At 36.4% G+C, this 19,556-nt stretch overlaps 1 protein-coding gene across 1 annotated transcript in view; it reads right to left on the bottom strand.

Annotated features, from left to right (window-relative positions):
• Positions 1-19,556, bottom strand: part of LONRF2 (LON peptidase N-terminal domain and ring finger 2) — a 45,741-nt gene that overhangs the window by 19,773 nt on the left and 6,412 nt on the right. Inside the window, exon 2 of the mRNA XM_047067463.1 lies at positions 16,857-16,975. Coding sequence (XP_046923419.1) covers positions 16,857-16,975 — 119 coding nt within the window. The remainder of the gene's footprint in view (positions 1-16,856; positions 16,976-19,556) is intronic.

Below are 19,556 nucleotides of genomic sequence, written 5' to 3'. Positions count from 1 at the left end.
CATGTCTTCTGCCCATTTCTTAACCGGGTTATTTGTTTTTTGAGTGTTGAGTTTGATTTTGGATACTAACCCATTACCAGATGTGTCATTTGCAAATATCTTTTCCCAATCTGTAGGCTTCCTTTTAGTTTTATTGTTTCCTTCATTGTGCAGAAGTTTTTTTATCTTAATGAGGTCCCAATAGTTCATGTTTGTTTTTGTTCCCTTTGCCTTTGGCGATGTGTCCAGTAAGTTGCTCCAGCCAAGGTCAAAGAGGTTGCTGCCTATGTTCTCTAGGATTTTAATGGTTTCCTATCTCACATTTAGGTCTTTCATCCATTTTGAATTCATTTTTGTGTATGGTGTAAGAAAGTGGTCCAGTTTCATTCTTCTGCATGTTGCTGTCCAGTTTTCCCAGCACCATTTGTTGAAGAGACTGTCTTTTTTCCATTAGATATTCTTTCCTGCTTTGTCAATGATTACTTGACCATATAGCTGTGGGTCCATTTTTGGGTTTTCTATTCTGTTCTATTGATCTGTCTGTTTTTGTGTCAATACCATATGATCTTGATGACTACAGCTTTATCATATAGCTTAAAATCTAGAGTTGTGATGCCTCCAGTTTTTTCTTTTCCAGGATTGCTTTAGCTATTCAGGGTCTTTTCTGGTTCCATACAAATTTTACATAGAAACGTATTGTTTGTTCTAGTTCTGCAAAGAATGCTGGTGGTATTTTGATTGCATTAAATACATAGGTTGCTTTGGGTAACAAGCAACTAGAACAATGTTTGTTCTTCCAATCCGTGAGCATGGAATGCTTTTCCATTTCTTTGTGTCCTCTTCAATTTCTTTCATAAGTCTTCTGTAGTTTTTGGAGTACAGATCTTTTGTTTCTTAATTAGGTTTATTCTTAGGTATCTTATTGGTTTGGGTGCAATTGTAAATAGGAATAATTCCTTGATTTTTCTGTTATTTGTGTATAGAAATGCAACAGATTCCTGCACATTGATTTTATATTCTAAAATTTTGCTGAATTCATGTATCAGTTCTAACAATTTTTTGGTGGAGTCTTTCAGATTTTCTACATAGGTACAGTGTCATCTGCAAACAGTAAAAGTTTGCCTTCTTCCTTGATTTGTATACCCTTTCTTTTTGTTGTCTGATTGCTGAGGCTAGGACATCCAGGACTATGTTAAATGGTAATGTTGAAAGTGGGCATCCTTGTCTTGTTCCTGACCATAAGGGAAAGGAGTTTTTCCCCACTGAGTATGATGTTATCTACGGGCCTTTCCTATATGGCCTTTATGATGTTGAGGTATGTTCCATCTATTCCTATTTTGTTAAGACTTTTTACCAATAATGGGTGCTGTATTTTGTCAAATGGTCTTTCTGCATCTATTGACCGGATCATATGACTCTTATTCTTTTATTTTTTAAATGTTTTCATTTACTTTTCAGAGAGAGAGCATGAGAAGGGGAGGGGCAGAGAGAGAGGAGGACAGAGGATCTAAAGCAGGTTCAGCAGACAGCCCAATGTGGGACTCAAACTCACAAACCATGAGATCATGACCTGAGCCAAAGTCCAATGCTCAACCTACTGAGCCACCTAGGTGCCCCATATCCTTTCTTTTATTAACGTGGTGTATCATGTTGATTGATTTGTGAATATTAAGCCATCCCTGCAGCCCAGGCATAAATCCCACTTGATCATAGTGAATAACTCTTTTAATGTACTGCTTAATTCAATTTGCTAGTATCTTGTTGAGAATTTTTGCATCCAGGTCCATCAGGGACAGATATTGGCCTGTAATTCTCCTTTGCCAGGTATTGGAATCAAGGTAATGCTGGCTTCGTAGAATGAGTTTGGAAGTTTTCCTTCCATTTCTTTTTCTTTTTTTTTTTTTTTTTTTGAACAGTTTGAGAAGAATAAGTATTAACTCTTCTTTAAATGTCTGGTAGAACTCCCCTGGGAAGCCATCTGGCCCAGGACTCTTATTTGTTGGGAGATTTTTAAAAAATGTAATTTATTGTCAAGTTGGCTAATATACAGCGTATACAGTGTGCTCTTGGTTTTGGGGGTAGATTCCCATGATTTATCACTTATATGCAACACCCAGTGCTCATCCCAACAAGTGCCCTCCTCAATGCCCATCACCAATTTTCCCCTTTACCCCAACCCCCCACCCCATCAACCCTCGGGTTTTTCTCTATATTTAAGAGTCTCTTATGGTTTGCCTCCCTCTCTGAAACTATTTTTTCCCTTCCTTTCTCCCATGGTCTTCTGTTAAGTTTCTCAAGTTCCACATATGAGTGAAAACATATGATATCTGTCTTTCTCTGACTGACTTATTTCACTTAGCGTAATATCCTCCAGTTCCATCCATGTTGTTGCAAATGGCAGGATTTCATTCTTTCTCATTGCCAAGTAGTATTCCATTATATATATAAACCACATCTTCTTCATCCATTCATCAGTTGATGGACATTTGGGCTCTTTCCATAATTTGGCTATTGTTGAAAGTGCTGCTATAAACATTGGGGTACATGTGCCCCTATAAATCAGCACTCCTGTATCCTTTGGATAAATTCCTGGTAGTGCTATTTCTGAGTCATAGGGTAGTTCTATTTTCAATTTTTTGAGGAACCTCCCCACTGTTTTCCAGAGTGGCTGCACCAGTTTGCATTTGTTGGGAGATTTTTGATTACTGATTCAATTTCTTTGCTTGTTATGGGTCTATTCAAATTTTCTATTTCTTCCTGTTCCAGTTTTAGTAGTTTGTGATATTCTAGGAATTTGTTCATTTCTTCCATATTTCCCAGTTTGCTAGCATATAATTTTTCATAGTATTCTAATTGTTTTATTTCTATGGTGTTGGTTGTGATCTGTCCTCTTTAATTGGTGATTTTATCTATCTATTTGGTTCCTATCTTTTTTCTTTTTGAGAAGTCTAGCTAGGGGTTTACCAATTTTAAATGTGCAATGTATGACATTTGACAAATGTATACACTGTGTAACTACAACCACAATCATGATGTAGCACATTTCCATCACCCCAGAAAGTTCCCTCATGCCTTTTGAAGTCAATCCTCTCCTCTCTCCAAGTTCAGGAACAACTGACCTGTCACTACAGTTTTGCCTTTTTGACAATTTCATATAAATGTAATCACACATGTTTTTGTGTTCCTTCCTTCACTTAACGTGATGCTTCTGAGGTTCACCCGCATTGTTGAATAGACAGATACTTCATTATTCCCTATCACCATGTAGGGTTCCACTGAATGATTATACTACAATCTACTTATTTGAATTTTTTAATTTTTAAAAAGAAATTTTATTAATTTCATAGTACTTCATTCAGACAAGTGAATCACGCACAATAAACCAGAAATTTTTAAGTTACCAGACATTTGCTGACCAGTAACCTTACTCAAATGGACAGTTATGATAGGTCATATGCACAGTAGAACTCATCTTGTTTATCTCCTTGAAAAGTCTCAGGAATGACAGGTTGTGGGAGTTAAAGCAAACAAACACAAAAAAATACTGTCACATAGCCCAAAACCAGAATTTGAACTCCTCCAGATGATAGCTGAATCCAGTTTTTTCAATCCAGATTTATTGAAGAACAATTAACAAATATAACATATAAAACGTAGCACCCAACATGATGATTTGATACATACATACACTGTGAAATGATTCCCACAGTCAAGGTAATTAACATATCTACCACCTCACATAGTTAACTCTTTTCCTTCTTTCTTCCTTTTCTTCTTTTTTTTGCAGCGAGGACACTAAAAATCTACTTTTAACAAATTTCAAGTATGTAATCCTGTATTACTAACTATAGTCACTAACTATAGTCACCATGCTGTATATTAGATCCTCAGAACCTGCTCTTCTTATAGTTGTACCTTTGACTTACATCTCCCCATTTTTCCCTGCCGCCAGGCACTGGCAATCACCACTCTATTCTTTTTTTTTTTCAATATATGAAATTTATTGTCAAATTGGTTTCCATACAACACCCAGTGCTCATCCCAAAAGGTGCCCTCCTCAATACCCACCACCCACCCTCCCCTCCCTCCCACCCCCCCATCAACCCTCAGTTTGTTCTCAGTTTTTAAGAGTCTCTTATGCTTTTGGCTCTCTCCCACTCTAACCTCTTTTTTTTTTTTCCTTCCCTTCCCCCATGGGTTTCTGTAAGTTTCTCAGGATCCACATAAGAGTGAAAACATATGGTATCTGTCTTTCTCTGTATGGCTTATTTCACTTAGCATCGCACTCTCCAGTTCCATCCACGTTGCTACAAAGGGCTATATTTCATTCTTTCTCATTGCCACGTAGTACTCCATTGTGTATATAAACCACAATTTCTTTATCCATTCATCAGTTGATGGGACATTTAGGCTCTTTCCATAATTTGGCTATTGTTGAGAGTGCTGCTATAAACATTGGGGTACAAGTGCCCCTATGCATCAGTACTCCTGTATCCCTTGGGTAAATTCCTACCAGTGCTACTGCTGGGTCATAGGGTAGGTCTATTTTTAATTTTGTGAGGAACCTCCACACTGTTTTCCAGAGCGGCTGCACCAGTTTGCATTTCCACCAACAGTGCAAGAGGGTTCCCGTTTCTCCACATCCTCTTCAGCATCTATAGTCTCCTGATTTGTTCATTTTGGCCACTCTGACTGGCGTGAGGTGATATCTGAGTGTGGTTTTGATTTGTATTTCCCTGATAAGGAGCGACGTTGAGCATCTTTTCATGTGCCTGTTGGCCATCCAGATGTCTTCTTTAAAGAAGTGTCTATTCATGTTTTCTGCCCATTTCTTCACTGGGTTATTTGTTTTTCGGGTGTGGAGTTTGGTGAGCTCTTTATAGATTTTGGATACTAGCCCTTTGTCCGATATGTCATTTGCAAATATCTTTTCCCATTCCGTTGGTTGTCTTTTAGTTTTGTTGGTTGTTTCCTTTGCTGTGCAAAAGCTTTTTATCTTCATAAGGTCCCAGTAGTTCATTTTTGCTTTTAATTCCCTTGCCTTTGGGGATGTGTCAAGTAAGAAATTGCTACCACTGAGGTCAGAGAGGTCTTTTCCTGCTTTCTCCTCTAGAGTTTTGATGGTTTCCTGTCTCACATTCAGGTCCTTTATCCATTTTGAGTTTGTTTTTGTGAATAGTGTGAGAAAGTGGTCTAGTTTCAATCTTCTGCATGTTGCTGTCCAGTTCTCCCAGCACCATTTGTTAAAGAGACTGTCTTTTTTCCATTGGATATTCTTTCCTGCTTTGTCAAAGATGAGTTGGCCATACATTTGTGGGTCTACTTCTGGGGTTTCTATTCTATTCCATTGGTCTATGTGTCTGTTTTTGTGCCAATACCATGCTGTCTTGATGATGACAGCTTTGTAGTAGAGGCTAAGGTCTGGGATTGTGATGCCTCCTGCTTTGGTCTTCTTCTTCAAAATTACTTTGCCTATTCTGGGCCTTTTGTGGTTCCATATGAATTTTAGGATTGCTTGTTCTAGTTTCGAGAAGAATGCTGGTGCAATTTTGATTGGGATTGCATTGAATGTGTAGATAGCTTTGGGTAGTCCTGACATTTTAACAATATTTATTCTTCCAACCCATGAGCATGGAATGTTTTTCCATTTCTTTATATCTTCTTCAATTTCCTTCATAAGCTTTCTATAGTTTTCAGCATACAGATCTTTTACATCTTTGGTTAGATTTATTCCTAGGTATTTTATGCTTCTTGGTGCAATTGTGAATGGGATCAGTTTCTTTATTTGTCTTTCTGTTGCTTCATTGTTAGTGTATAAGAATGCAACTGATTTCTGTACATTGATTTTGTATCCTGCGACTTTGCTGAATTCATGTATCAGTTCTAGCAGACTTTTGGTGGAGTCTATCGGATTTTCCATGTATAATATCATGTCATCTGCAAAAAGTGAAAGCTTGACTTCATCTTTGCCAATTTTGATGCCTTTGATTTCCTTTTGTTGTCTGATTGCTGATGCTAGAACTTCCAACACTATGTTAAACAACAGCAAATCACCACTCTATTCTATGAAATCAGATTTTACTTTTTTTAGGTTCCACATATACTGGTAGCACACAGTATCTGTCTTCTCTATCCAGTTTACTTCACTTAGCGTAGTGCCCTCCAAGTTCACCCACATTGTTACAAATAACACAATTTCCTTCTGTTTTAAGGCTGAATAATATTCCTGTGTGTGTGCGTGCACACACACGCAGGTGTGCCTCACACCTTCATTATTCACCCACACTTAGGTTGTTTCCATATCTTGGCTACTGTGAATAATGCTGCAGTGAGCATGAGAGTGTAGGTATCTGTTCAAGATACTGACTTCATTTCCTTTATATACCCAGAAGTAGGACAGCTGAATCACACAGCAGTTCCATTATTTTTTATATGGGGAACCTGCATACAGTTTTCTATAATGGCTGTACCAATTTACATTACCACTAACAGTGTACAAGCGTTTCTTTTTCTCCACATCTTTGCTAGTTATCTATAGTCTTTTTGATACTAGCCATCCTAACAAGGTGTAAGGTGATATTTCATTGTGGTTTTGATTTGCATGTCCATGATGGTGATGTTGAGCACCTTTTCACATACCTATTGACTATTTGTATATCTTCTTTGGAAAAAATGTCTATTCAGGTCCTTTGTCCATTTTTTAGTCTCCGTATTCATTTTGCTATTGAGTTGTAGGAGTTCTTCATCTATTTTGGATATTAGCCCATTATCAGATATATGGTCTGCAAATATTGTCTCCCACTCCACTGTTTGCCTTTTCAATTTATTGATTGTTTCCTTTGCTGTGTAGAAACTTCTAGTTTGATACACTCCCAACTTGTTTATTTTAGCTTTTGGTACCTCTACTTTTGGTATCATATCCAAAAAAATTATTGCCAAGACCACTCTCAAAGAACTTTCTCCTTAAGTTTTGCTAGGAGTTTCATAGTTTCAGGTTTTACATTTAAGCCTTTAAACCATTTCAAGTACATTTTTGTGAGTGGTATAAGATAGAAGTCCCGTTTCATTTGTTTGCATATGGAGATCTGCTTTTCCTAACACCATTTATTGAGGAAACCCTTTCCTCATTGTGTGTTCTTGGTAGAAGATTAGTTGACTACATATGCATGGGTATATTTCTGGGCTTTAAATTTTGTTTCATTGGTTTATGTGGCTATTTTTATGCCACTACTGCACTGTTTTGCTTGCTATAACTTTGTAATATAGTTTGAAATCAGGAAGTGTGATGCTTCCCACTTTGTTCTTTCTCAAGAATGTTTTGGCTACTAGGGATCTTTTGTGCTTCGCTATGAATTTTAGGATAGTTTTTTCCATTTCTGTGAAAAATCCCATTGGAATTTTGATAGGAATTGCACTGAATCTGTAGATTGCTTTGGGTAGTATGGATATTTTGGCAATATCAACTCTCCCAATCTAAGAACACAGAATATCTTTCCATTTATTTGAATCTTCAATTTCTTTCATTAAAATCTTATGGCTGTCAGTGTACGGGTCTTTCACTTTCATGGTTAAATTCATTCCTAACTATTTTTTTATTCCAGATGCTACTGTCAATGGGATTTCTTTTTTAATTTCTCTTCAAATAGTTTCTTGTTATTGTATAGGAATGCTAATTTGTGTTCTGCAACTTTAGAGAATTCCCCGGTTAGTTCCAACAGTTTTTTGGTGGAATATTCAGGGTTATCTATATAAAAAATCATGTCATCTGCAAGCAGGTAATTCTTCCTTTCTGATTGGATGCCTTTTTTTCCCTCCTTTTTCTTGCCAAATTGCTGTGGTGAGGACTTCCAATATTATGTTGAATAGAAGTGGTAAAAATGGGCATCCTTGTCTTGTTCCTGATCTTAGAGGAGAGACTTAACTTTTCAATCTTGAGTATGATGTTAGCTGTGGGATTGCCCATATAACCTATACTATGTTGAGGAACATCCCTTCTATACCTAATTTGTTGAGTTTTTATCATGACAGGGTATTGAATTCTGTCAAATATTTTTTCTGCATCCATTGAGATGATCATATGATTTTTATCTTTCATTCTGTTAATGTGGTATATCACACTGATTGATGTGCAGAAGTGGAATAATACTTGCATCCCAGCAATATATCCCACTTGATCATGGTATATTCTTTTAACATGTTCCTGATTTTGATTTTGCTAGTATTTTGTTGAGGATTTATTGCATCTATGTTCATCAGGGATATTGGCCTATAATTTTCTTGTAGTGTCCTTATCTGGATTCACTATAAAGGTAATGTTGGCCCCATAAAAGGAGTTTGGAAGTATTCCTTCTTTTTCAATTCTTTCTAAAAATTTTGAGGATTGGTATTAATTCTTATTTAAATGTTTGGTAGAATTTATCTATGAAACCATTTGTCCTGGGCTTTGCTTTTTTTGGGAGATTTTGATTACTGATTCATTCTCCTTGCTGATTACTGGTATGTTCAGATTTTTTATTACTTCATGATGAAGTCTTTTTTTTTCTTTTTTTTAAAAAAAATTTTATTTAAACTTCAGTTAGTTAACATACAGTGTAAGCTTAGTTTCAGGTATACAATACAGTGATTCTGCAGTTCATCAGCCGGTACTCATCACAACAAATGTATTCCTTAATCTCCATCACTTCCATCCATCCCCCCATCTCCCTTCCACTAACCATCAGTTTGTTCTCTATAGTTAAGAGACTTTTTTTTCAATTTTTAAAATTTATTTATTTTTTTAGAGAGAGAGTGCTAGCAGGGGAGAGGGTCAGAGAGAGAGAGAGAGAGAGAGAGAGAGAGAGAAAATCTTAAACAGGCTCCATGCTCAGCTTGGAGCCTGTTGTGGGGCTTGATCCCACAACACTGGTATCACAACCTGAGCCAAAATCAAGAGTCAGGCACTCAACCAACTGAGCCACCCCCAAGAGCCCATTTTTTACTTTATCTCTTTTTTTTCTTTGCTCATTTGTTTTATTTCCTTTTTTAAAAAATGTTTATTTATTCTGAAAGAGAGAGAGCAGGGGTGAGGCAAAGAGCGAGAATCTCAAGCAGGTTCCACACTGTCAATGCAGAGCCTCATGCGGGGCTCATCTCACAAACCATGATATTCATGATTAAGTCTTGATAAGTTGTATGTTTCCAGAAATTTATCCATTTCTTCCAAGTTATATAACTTGTTGGCACATAATTATTCATAGTCTTTTATGATCCTTGGTATTTCTGTGGCATCAGTTACAATGCTTCCTCCATTTATAATTTCATTTCTTTCAGTCATCTTTTTTTTCTTAGTCTACCTAAAGGTTTATCAATTTTTTCTTTTCAAGAAACCAATTCTTAGTTTCATTGATCTTTTGTCTTTCTAGTCTCTATTTCATTTCTGCTCTAATCTTTATTCCTTCTGCTAAGTTTGGGTTTAGTTTGTTCTTTTTATAGTTACTTGAGAAATAAGATTAAGTTGTTTGACATCTTTTTTTTTTTAATTAATGTAGGTGTCCTATAAACCTCCCTACTAGAATTGCTTCTGTTGCACCCCCATAAATTTTGGTATATGTGTTTCCATTTCCATTTGTCTCGAGATTTTTTTTTAATTTCTCTTTTGATTTCTTCTTTGACTCATTGGTTGTTTGGAAGTCATTGTTTCATTTCCACGTATTTGTGAATTTTTTTTAGCTTTCCTCCTGTTACTTTTTCTAGTAACCATTGTGTTTGGAAAGGATATTTGGTAAGATTTTAATCTTCTTAAATTTGTTAAGACTTGTTTTGTGACCTAACATATGATCCATCCTGGAGAATGTTCTCTGTAGTCTTCAAAACAATACATATTTTTTTTTGCTCTTGGGTGGAATATTCTGTATATGTTTGTCAGATTCATTGGCCTAAAGTATAGTCCAAGTCCATTACTTCCTTGCTGATTTTCTGTCTGGGTGATGTGTATTTGATGGGGAAAGATTTTCATCTAAAGTTGGCTGCAAGGGCACTGGCTGGCTCAGGTGCAGTGGCATAGTCTCCATGCAGATCTGTCTACTGAATCCAATGCTGGCAAAGGCAGTGGGAATCCTCAGCGGCCAAGACTGTGGGCATTCTGTGGGGGTCTGTGATGGCAGTGGTGGCTGGGGCTGTTGGTGTCCTCATTGGTAAAGGCTGCTGGGATCCTCCTGTTCTACTTTGTCTGTGGGTGTTAAGTTCTAGCCAAGAGGATCCCTTTATTTATTTTTTAAGTAGGCTTCATGCCCATCACAGAGCCCAACATGGGGCTTGAACTCATGTCCCTGAAATCATGACCTGAGCTGAGATCAAGAGTCAGACGCTTAGCCAACTGAGTCATCCAGGTGCCCTGCCAAGAGGATCCCTCTTGGTGACTGTTCTGATGTGCTGGCATTCAGAACAGCAAAGGAGCTGGAGTCATGGGCTTAGTGACATGCAGAACTACCCGAGCCCATGGCCTGGGACACAGACTTATTTGCTGTGATGACAGTATCTGAGATGTAAGAGTGTGTGCATGGGTTCCTGGGTGGCTCAGTTAGTTAAGTGTCTGACTTCAGCTCAGGTCATGATCTCACCGCTCATGAGTTTCAGCCCTGTATTGGGCTCTTTGCTAACAGCTCAGAGCCTGGAGACTGGTTCAGATTCTGTGTGTCTCCCTCTCTCTCTGCCCCTCCCTCTCTTTCTCTCATTCTCTCTCTCTCTCTCAAATTTAAATAAACATTAAAAAAAAGAAGAGTGTGTGCAGATCACCCATGGAAACGGGAGCTGGGAAACTCATATAATGACATTAGTTTAAGGGGATAAAGGGGAAAGCAAGATGCATCAGCAGCACAGCTCAGGGATGACAGGGCACAGAGGTATCCCTATTCAGGACTGAGGGGTAGGGCACACAGAAGCAGCTGTGTGGCCCTAGTGATGGCACAACAGCAGCTACACAGCCCCCAACTCAGGACCAAAGGGGTGGGATACAGAGCAAAGGCAACATGACCCAGTGATAGCAGGTAAAAGCTGTCACTTAGGACCCAGGATGCAGGGCACAGAGCAGCAGAAGCTCAGCTTTGGTAATGGTGGGCCAATGACAGGGCTTAGGACTGAGGGGGGTGGGGCACAACACAGAGGTAGCTCTGGTCCCTGTAGATGGTGAGGCCCTGTGGCATCCCAGTCCTGCAGAACTGGGCACAGCAATAACTCGGGCTCCAGTGGGCAAGTGTCACCATAGCAATGGCTCCAGCCCTGGGAAGGAGACCCTGAGACAGGATTCTGGACAGTTCCATCAGCTGGGTTCGCCATTGGTTAAGAGTTCTGGGGTCCTCAGTAGTAAAGGCTGCAGAAGTTCCTGGTGAAAACAAGGACTGCTGGAATCCTCTTGTTCTCTTTACCCTATGCGGGGATCCTTCTTGGTGCTGAGCTGCTCTGAACTGGGGGATGTAGTGATACAAGTAAAATACTTCCTACACTTTTCTATGTGACCATCCTTAGTTTTGGAGCTCTATAGGTTTTCTGCTGCTGCTTTGCTGTAGTCCAGAGCTTTCCCACAGTTTTCACTGTTTTGTAGTTGTTTATTGCTTTGGTTGTTTTCATGGGGGAGATAAGTGTTGGGACCACCTGGTCTGCCATCTTGTGATAGCCTCTATTTACATGCTGATGGACAAACATATGGGTTATATTCAGTCTTTGACTATTATGAATTAAGCTACTATGAATACTGTATTAATATCTTTTACTTTTCTTGGGAAATATCTAAGAGTGACTGTTGGATCACATAGGAAGTGTATACTTAACTTTAAAGAAACTTTCAAACTGTCTTCTGTTGTGACTGTACCATTTTGCATTCACACACTGTGTGAGAGTTTTAGTTGCTGGACATCCTTCTCCTCACTTAGTATGGTCAGTATTTAAAAATTTTTTTTTTTCAACGTTTATTTATTTTTGGGACAGAGAGAGACAGAGCATGAAGGGGGGAGGGGCAGAGAGAGAGGGAGACACAGAATCAGACGCAGGCTCCAGGCTCCGAGCCATCAGCCCAGAGCTCGACGCGGGGCTCGAACTCACGGACCGCGAGATCGTGACCTGAGCCGAAGTCGGACGCTTAACCGACTGCGCCACCCAGGCGCCCCAGTATTTTAAATTTAAGCCATTTTAGCCCCAGTATTTTAAATTTAAGCCATTTTAGCCCCAGTATTTTAAATTTAAGCCATTTTAGCCCCAGTATTTTAAATTTAAGCCATTTTAGCCCCAGTATTTTAAATTTAAGCCATTTTAGCCCCAGTATTTTAAATTTAAGCCATTTTAGGGGCACCTGGGTGGCTCAGTCGGTTAAGCGTCCGACTTCGGCTCAGGTCACGATCTCGCGGTCCGTGAGTTCGAGCCCCGCGTCGGGCTCTGGGCTGATGGCTCGGAGCCTGGAGCCTGCGTCTGATTCTGTGTCTCCCTCTCTCTCTGCCCCTCCCCCCTTCATGCTCTGTCTCTCTCTGTCTCAAAAATAAATAAAATGTTAAAAAAAATTTTTTTTAAAAAAATTTAAGCCATTTTAGTGAGTACTGAGTGGTATCTCCTTGAGGTTTTAATTTGTATTTCCCTAATGACTAATGATATGGAACATCTTTTCGTGTGTTTACTTGATATTCCTAGGTCTTCTTTGGTGAAGTATCTGCTAAAATCCTTCCCGTTACTTAATTGAGTTATTTAAATTATTATTGAGTTGGTAAGTATTCTTTATATATGCTATATACAAATATATGCCTCGCAAATATGTTCTCCCATTCTGCCTTTTCATTTTTATAGCAGTATCTTTTGAACAGAAGTTTTCAATTTTGATGAAGACCAATTTACTAACTTTTTCTTTTACAATTTGTCTTGACTAAGAAATCTTTGCTTAACAAAAAGTGACAAAGATTTTTACATTTTGTTTCAGATATTCTATAGTTATAGCCTATATATTTAAGGCTATGCTCCATTTTGAATTAATTTTTATATATGATGTAAAGAGAGGGATGAGGTTCATTTCTTTTTTCTTTTCTTTTTTCTTTTGCAAATAGATATGCAATTGCCCCTTACTACAAATTATGAAAATATGATCTTTTCCCTAAATCTTTGCACTATTGTAAAAAAACTAATTCGCCATTTATGTGTAGGTCTATTTCTGGACTGCCTTCTGTTTAGTGATCTTATGTCTATCCTTAAGCAAATATCACACAATTCTCATTACTTTAGCTTTATAGAAAGTCTTGGAATCAAGTAGTATATTTCCTGGAACTCCATTCTTATATTTTAAAATTGTTTGGCTATTCTTTCCCTTGTATTTCCATAAATACACACAGACATATACATACATACACACATACATACATATGTATATAATTTGTACTAATGAATAATTAGATATATACATATATACATATATACACATATACATTGAGGACAAATTCCCCAAATAAAAACAACACAGTCCCGATTAAAATTCTGGTAGGCTTCTTTGCAGAATTTGGCAAATTAGCTCTATTTATTTGGGGAATTTGTCATCTTACTAAAATTGAGTCTTCTGATCCATGAACCTAGTATGTATTTATACTTATTTAAGTGCTACTTAATTTCTCTCAGCAATGGTTTATAGTTTTCAGTGTATAGATCTTTTAGGTACTTCGTTAACTTTATCCCTAAACATGTCATGTTTTTTTAAGCTATTTTAACAATATTATTTTTAAATTTTCATTTTTACAATTATTTCTTGGTGTGTAGAAATATGATTGGTTTCATTTTTGCATATTCACCTTGTACACTGCAAGCTTTTTATAAACTTCTTGAGATTTCCTCACAATTATGTCAACTGTGAATAGACAGTATTACATTTTTCTTTCCATTATGTATGCCTTTTATTTCTTCCTTTTTTTTTTTTTTTTTTTTTTTTTTTTGCTTTACCTTCCTGGCTAGGAACTCAAGTACCATATTGGTAAGTGGTAAAAGCAAACATATTTGTTTTTCTTGGTCTCAGTAGAAAGGCATTCCATTTCCTACCATTAAGTATGATGTTTGCTGTAAGGTTTTTCATAGATGCTCGTTACCAGATTGAGGAAATTCCTTGCTCTTCCTATTTCATTCAAAGTTTTAACATGAAGGATGTTCAATTTTATCAAGTGCTTTAGCTTCATTTATTGCTTTTTTTCAGTCTGCCAATACAAATTGATTTTCAAATGAGATAATGAGAGATAGTGGTTTGAAGTTTGTTTTTAACATTTTTGCCTGGTTTTGTTATTACAAAAATGCTGTTCTCATAAAATAAGTGTTCCCTCGTTTTCTGTTTTACAGAAGAATTTTTGAAGGGCTGGTATTATTTCTTTCTTAAATGCATGATAGAATTCAACAGTAATTCCATCTAGTCCTGATATTTGGTGTGGGGCAGGGGGAGATGATTAACTACAACTTTAATTTCTCTAAATAGAGATAGGGCTATTGAGGTTATCTACTTCTTCTTGAATGAATAATGGCAGTTTGTGTCTTTCAAGGAGTTTGTTAACTTCTTCTATGTTGTTGAATGTATTAATACAAAGTTTTCATAAAACTGTTCCTTTTTTATCCTTTTAATGTCTGTGGGCTCTATAGTGATATCTCCACTTTCATTCATGATATTAGTAATCTGTGCATTCTCTCTTTCTTCCTGATTAGTCTGGTGAGATATATCAATTTCATTGATCTTTTCAAAAACGACAGGTTTTTGTTTCATTGACTTTTCTTTATTGTTTTTTGTCTTCCATTTATCGACTCCAATCTCTTCTATGTATTTTTTTGTTCTTTCTGCTTACCTTTGTTTTAATTTGCTCTTTTCTTAGTTTTTTAAGGTGGAAACTTAGATCACTCATTTGAGAGCTTACTTCTCTAATAATTTATTCATGTTACAAATTTCCCTCAAAAAGTGGCTTTAGCTGCATATGACAAATTAGATATAATGTGCTTTTATTATCAATGATTTCAAAATATTTCCTGGTTTCCTTGTGATTTCTTCTTTGTTCTATGGATTGTTTAAAGGTGACCTAATTAAAAAATAGATATTTAAGGATTTCCTGGATATTTTACTATCATTGATTACTCTTTTAATTCTATTGTCAGTATATTCTTCAAGATTTCAATGATTTGAAATCTACTGAGACATGTTTTACCAGCATAGGATTCTATGAGCATTAAAAAGCACAGGTATGCTTACCCATTTAGATAAGGTCAAACTCATCACATGACTATTTATATTTCTGAATGTGGTCAAATATTTTGTTAGCACTAACTCACCTCCATGTGTACCAAAAGTTGTGAATCAGTATCAGCCATCGCTGGTAGCTTGAAAGGATAGTTTTGCCTGGATAAAACACATTGCTCTGGTAGCCCGCAACAGAAAACTCAGTTGATTCTAAAGTGCTTCCATCTCAGCTCAGCCATAGTTGGACAAATTCATCCTTCCCTCAGTCCTTTCAACATACTTAACAATGTTGCTTCTGTCCTAATCTTTTAGTTATGATGTTAGCCTGGAAACAAATTTCTATCCTTCACATCTTAAAGTTATTTATCAGGGTACATTTCTGCTAAAGCTGTTCTTTACTAAGCATTTATCAAGAATTGAGGCCCACATATTTGCAACAAATTCTAAAGACAGGACCAAAATCCCAAAAGCTAATGATGCATTTGCTGGGTCTCTTACAGTTAAAATTATCTATGTAACTTTGTAGTAATGAAGTCTGTCTTTTGTCACAGACACACTGCCAAGTTTTTAGCTGAAAGGCCAATATTGTGGAGAAGAAACTAGCTTCACAGGGTACTACAGGTCTACTGTCAGTCAGAAATACTAATCTTATAATTCATAACAATTAAGGCTCAGTCACTGATGATGAAATTAGCTCAGAAGATTAACAGATCAAGGGATAGAAGAAAAGTCATCAGAAAAAGGAGGAGAAAATGTCTTTAGTAAAGCAAGCAAGCAACAATACAGATTTCTGGACTTGGTCCAATAAACATTTGTTTCCCATCCTAAGGCTCATCCCTAATTCCAATTTAACACTCAATCTAATCTGAAAACACTTTGTTTTAAAGAACAGAAGGTTGGATGGATGGAAGGAAAGGGCATCTTTTCTATTAACCTGGGTTAATGCCTCTTTAATGTCTCTAAAATGAAAATGATAAAAAAGTAATACAGCGGGACAAAAATATTTTTAATTACTAGCTAATAGAGTATGCAATTGGTATTAATTTCATCACAAATTCTTTAAAACTTCAAAATCCCTTTTGGGTTTAAAATTCCAGAGATTTATGAAAAAAGCTACAAGTTTGATTATGTGGCTTCTTAATCTTCAAGGGCAACTTAAGCTATTGTTATTACATTAACAAAGCTTATTCTGTGTGATCACAGAAATATTAGACCTTTCCAACACAGACACTAAAATTATTCCAAAATACATACAAAACATTCATCCTTTCACTAACAACATTTATATGTCCCCTGCATAGCAGGGCCTGTTATTCATGAGTATTTTACAATCTTCCTATTTAAAGTATAATTTTAAACATTTCCCCTGAACTCACAAATTTATCCAATTTTATCATTGTGTTTATGTATTTATTTAGTATATAAGGTATATCATTCGGCTAAATATCTCCTAAGAATGATCTAAATTAGTGTTTCTTAATTAAATCCAGCTGGGAACATTTTGATCTTTTAAACTGAGTTGGTTTATTATGAAGTGGCTTGCTACATTGCTATTATTGATGGATATATACACTGTGTGTAGGTACCTCATCACAGTCATCTTAGTTTATTCTTAAGAAAATCCCATAAACTTACATTTCTTATCTCTAAAACCACCCAATACAAATACCTTAGTCAAGAGAGGTTCATTCTGACAAACTGCATTGGCATCCCGTAGAGCCTGCTCATAGTTCTTCATAGTTAAATACAACTCTGCTCGCAGCAGCAATAATGAATTATCTCTAGGAACTGAAAGACACAGGGAATAGAAAAAAATTAAAACGATTACATTTAAAAACAAATCTTTAAGTCACTAAAAATAATAAACTGAAAAGTAAATATAAAGGCAAAATAAATACTTCCTCCCTCAAATCATAATGTGGTTTAGTAACTTGATAAATATATTTTACATAGCTTCTCTCAGGAAAACAGAAGATGATTGGCAAGACTTCAAAATGTAGCCAGAGGGGCACTTGAGTGGCTCAGCCGGTCAAGCTTCTGACTTTGGCTCGCGTCATGATCTCACGGTTCATGATCTTTGTGCTGACAGCTTAGAGCCTGGAGCCTGCTTCAGATTGTGTCTCCCTCTCTCTCTGTCCGTCCCCAGCTTGCTGTTTCTGACTCTCAAAAATAAATAAATGTTTAAATGCACCCAGAAAAAGACTGCTGAACACACACTAGGTACAACATAAGTTGCAATAATACTGAGTAAATGCTGAAACATCCTAATGCTATAACTACATATTAAAAATGAAAAGATTGAAAATAATTTTTTGAAATTACACAAGGAAATTCACGCTCAAGAAACTAACAGGCAGCTGGGTGGCTCACTCAGTTAAGTGTCTGACTCTTGATTTCGGCTCAGGTCATGATCTCACAGTCACGAGATCAAGCTCCATGCATTGGGCTCCACTCTAACATGGAGACTGCTTGGGATTCTCTCTCTCCCTCTCAAAATAAATAAACATTTTATAAAATAGTTTAAGAAACTAAAAAAAATAAAGCACATAATTTGCTTTCCTATACAACTGCATGGATGTGAACTTGTCATCATAATTGTACCTATAGTATGTTAAGTGGGAAAATGAGGGAAAAAATAACTGCCTTTTCCCTAGAGTCCTCAAACAGATGCAAGCTTGAGAACTGCTCATATGAGACTATGGACAGAGCCTAGCTATGCAAAGGCCAAGAGTGACTCTATGAACTATGATATGTAGTATATGAAGTCATTGACTTGGCAAGGTACCATGGAAAAGTGACAGAGCTCATGAAAGCCATTTTTCATACTGCTGGACCTGGTTCACTCTATATACTCATTGCAGGATCTTTGTAATACAGCTATAGCATTTGATTTTAATTGATAAGAAATATTCTCAGTACCTAAAATATGTTCTCATCTCTCTACCTAATACCCATTTCAGTTTGCTCCAAATCCTTGACCTTGGCTCTTTCTCAAACTAGCCACTTGGAACTTTGCAAATGCTACTACATCTCCTCTTAGTTTATGTAGGTAACTGAGCAAGTGTGCATAACAAATCATACAAAAAGATATTACAGCCACTACTTGTAACTGTGTTATCGCTGCATATGTGTTTCATAGAGCAATGTATGCCAAGGAAAAAGATGGGAAAAAGAAGAAAGAAATGGCAAGAAAGGAGAATCTAACAATAAAAGTTGAATCCTTTAAAATAACATTGACTGGTAAGAGTTAAGGATCGACAACTTTTTTCTGTTAAAATCAAACAGTAAATATTTTAGGTTTTGCAGGCCAGTTAGAAGCTTGAGGATATTGTACAGGAACAGAATTATTTGGGTAAGGAATAACATTTTCCTTAAAATTCAAAGTTAATGTTCCCTATCATCAAAATAAATTGAAGATGTTCATGTGTTGGTTATGATCTGTAATGAGATTTTTCATATTTCATCTTTGAAAACACACATAGGTACTATAAAATACGGATGTCCATCCACAAGCATAAAATTTTTAATTAAGCATTTGATTGCTTGGGAGTTATTTGCAGAATTCTATTAGATTCTTCTTATATCTTTAGTATGTCATTATACAGTAAATGTAGTTACAGATTATTCATTTCCAACTAAAGATTAAGTGAAATCTCCTCAAACTGCACAGTTAAATGCATTATCAAGTACAGAAATAACCTTTGGAGATTTTGGAAATCTCAAACAAAAAAATGCTTCTAGCACTATAGTTCAAGCTTGAGATATACACTTGCTGCAAGTGTGAGAATGAAGTTCTCCCACCTTGCTCCCACTTGAATCTTCTAAACAACCATATCATATGCTAACAATCAGCTTTGACTGTGGCATTCTTAATTTTATTTCGTGTTTCTTTTCACTCCCACGTTGCAGTAACAGGGGAGACAGCAACAGCGGACATTTTGCTCTTATTCTTGAATTTGAAAAAGGATATGTATAATGTTTTAACATGAAATATGCTTATTGTAAACTCTTGACAGAGAATATTTATCAAATTAGGTAAGTTCCCTCCTATTCCTAGTTTTCTATATAGGCATTATAAAAAGTGGCTGTTGAATTTTATAGAATGCTCTTTCAACATGTGGGAGATTACATGAAATATATCTCCTTTAATCTGTCCTTACAGTGAATTACATTGAACAATTTGTCTAATACTGAATTATCCTTATATTCTTAGAATAAGCACATCTTGGCCTTAACTCTTATTATATTGCTGGATTCAAATACTGACAAGTTTAAGATTTTGGCAACCATGTATATATGTAAGACTAGTCTACAAAATTTTTCCTGGGCTTTACCTCATTATAATATCAAGGTTATATCAATCTTATAA

Source organism: Lynx rufus, unplaced genomic scaffold, assembly GCF_022079265.1.
Source record: "Lynx rufus isolate CCGP_SWC_20201006 ecotype Redwood Valley unplaced genomic scaffold, mLynRuf1.p SCAF_8, whole genome shotgun sequence".
NCBI classification, from domain to species: Eukaryota; Metazoa; Chordata; class Mammalia; order Carnivora; family Felidae; genus Lynx; species Lynx rufus.
Note: the sequence above shows the minus strand (reverse complement) of the source record. Positions and strands in the feature narration are given on the sequence as shown.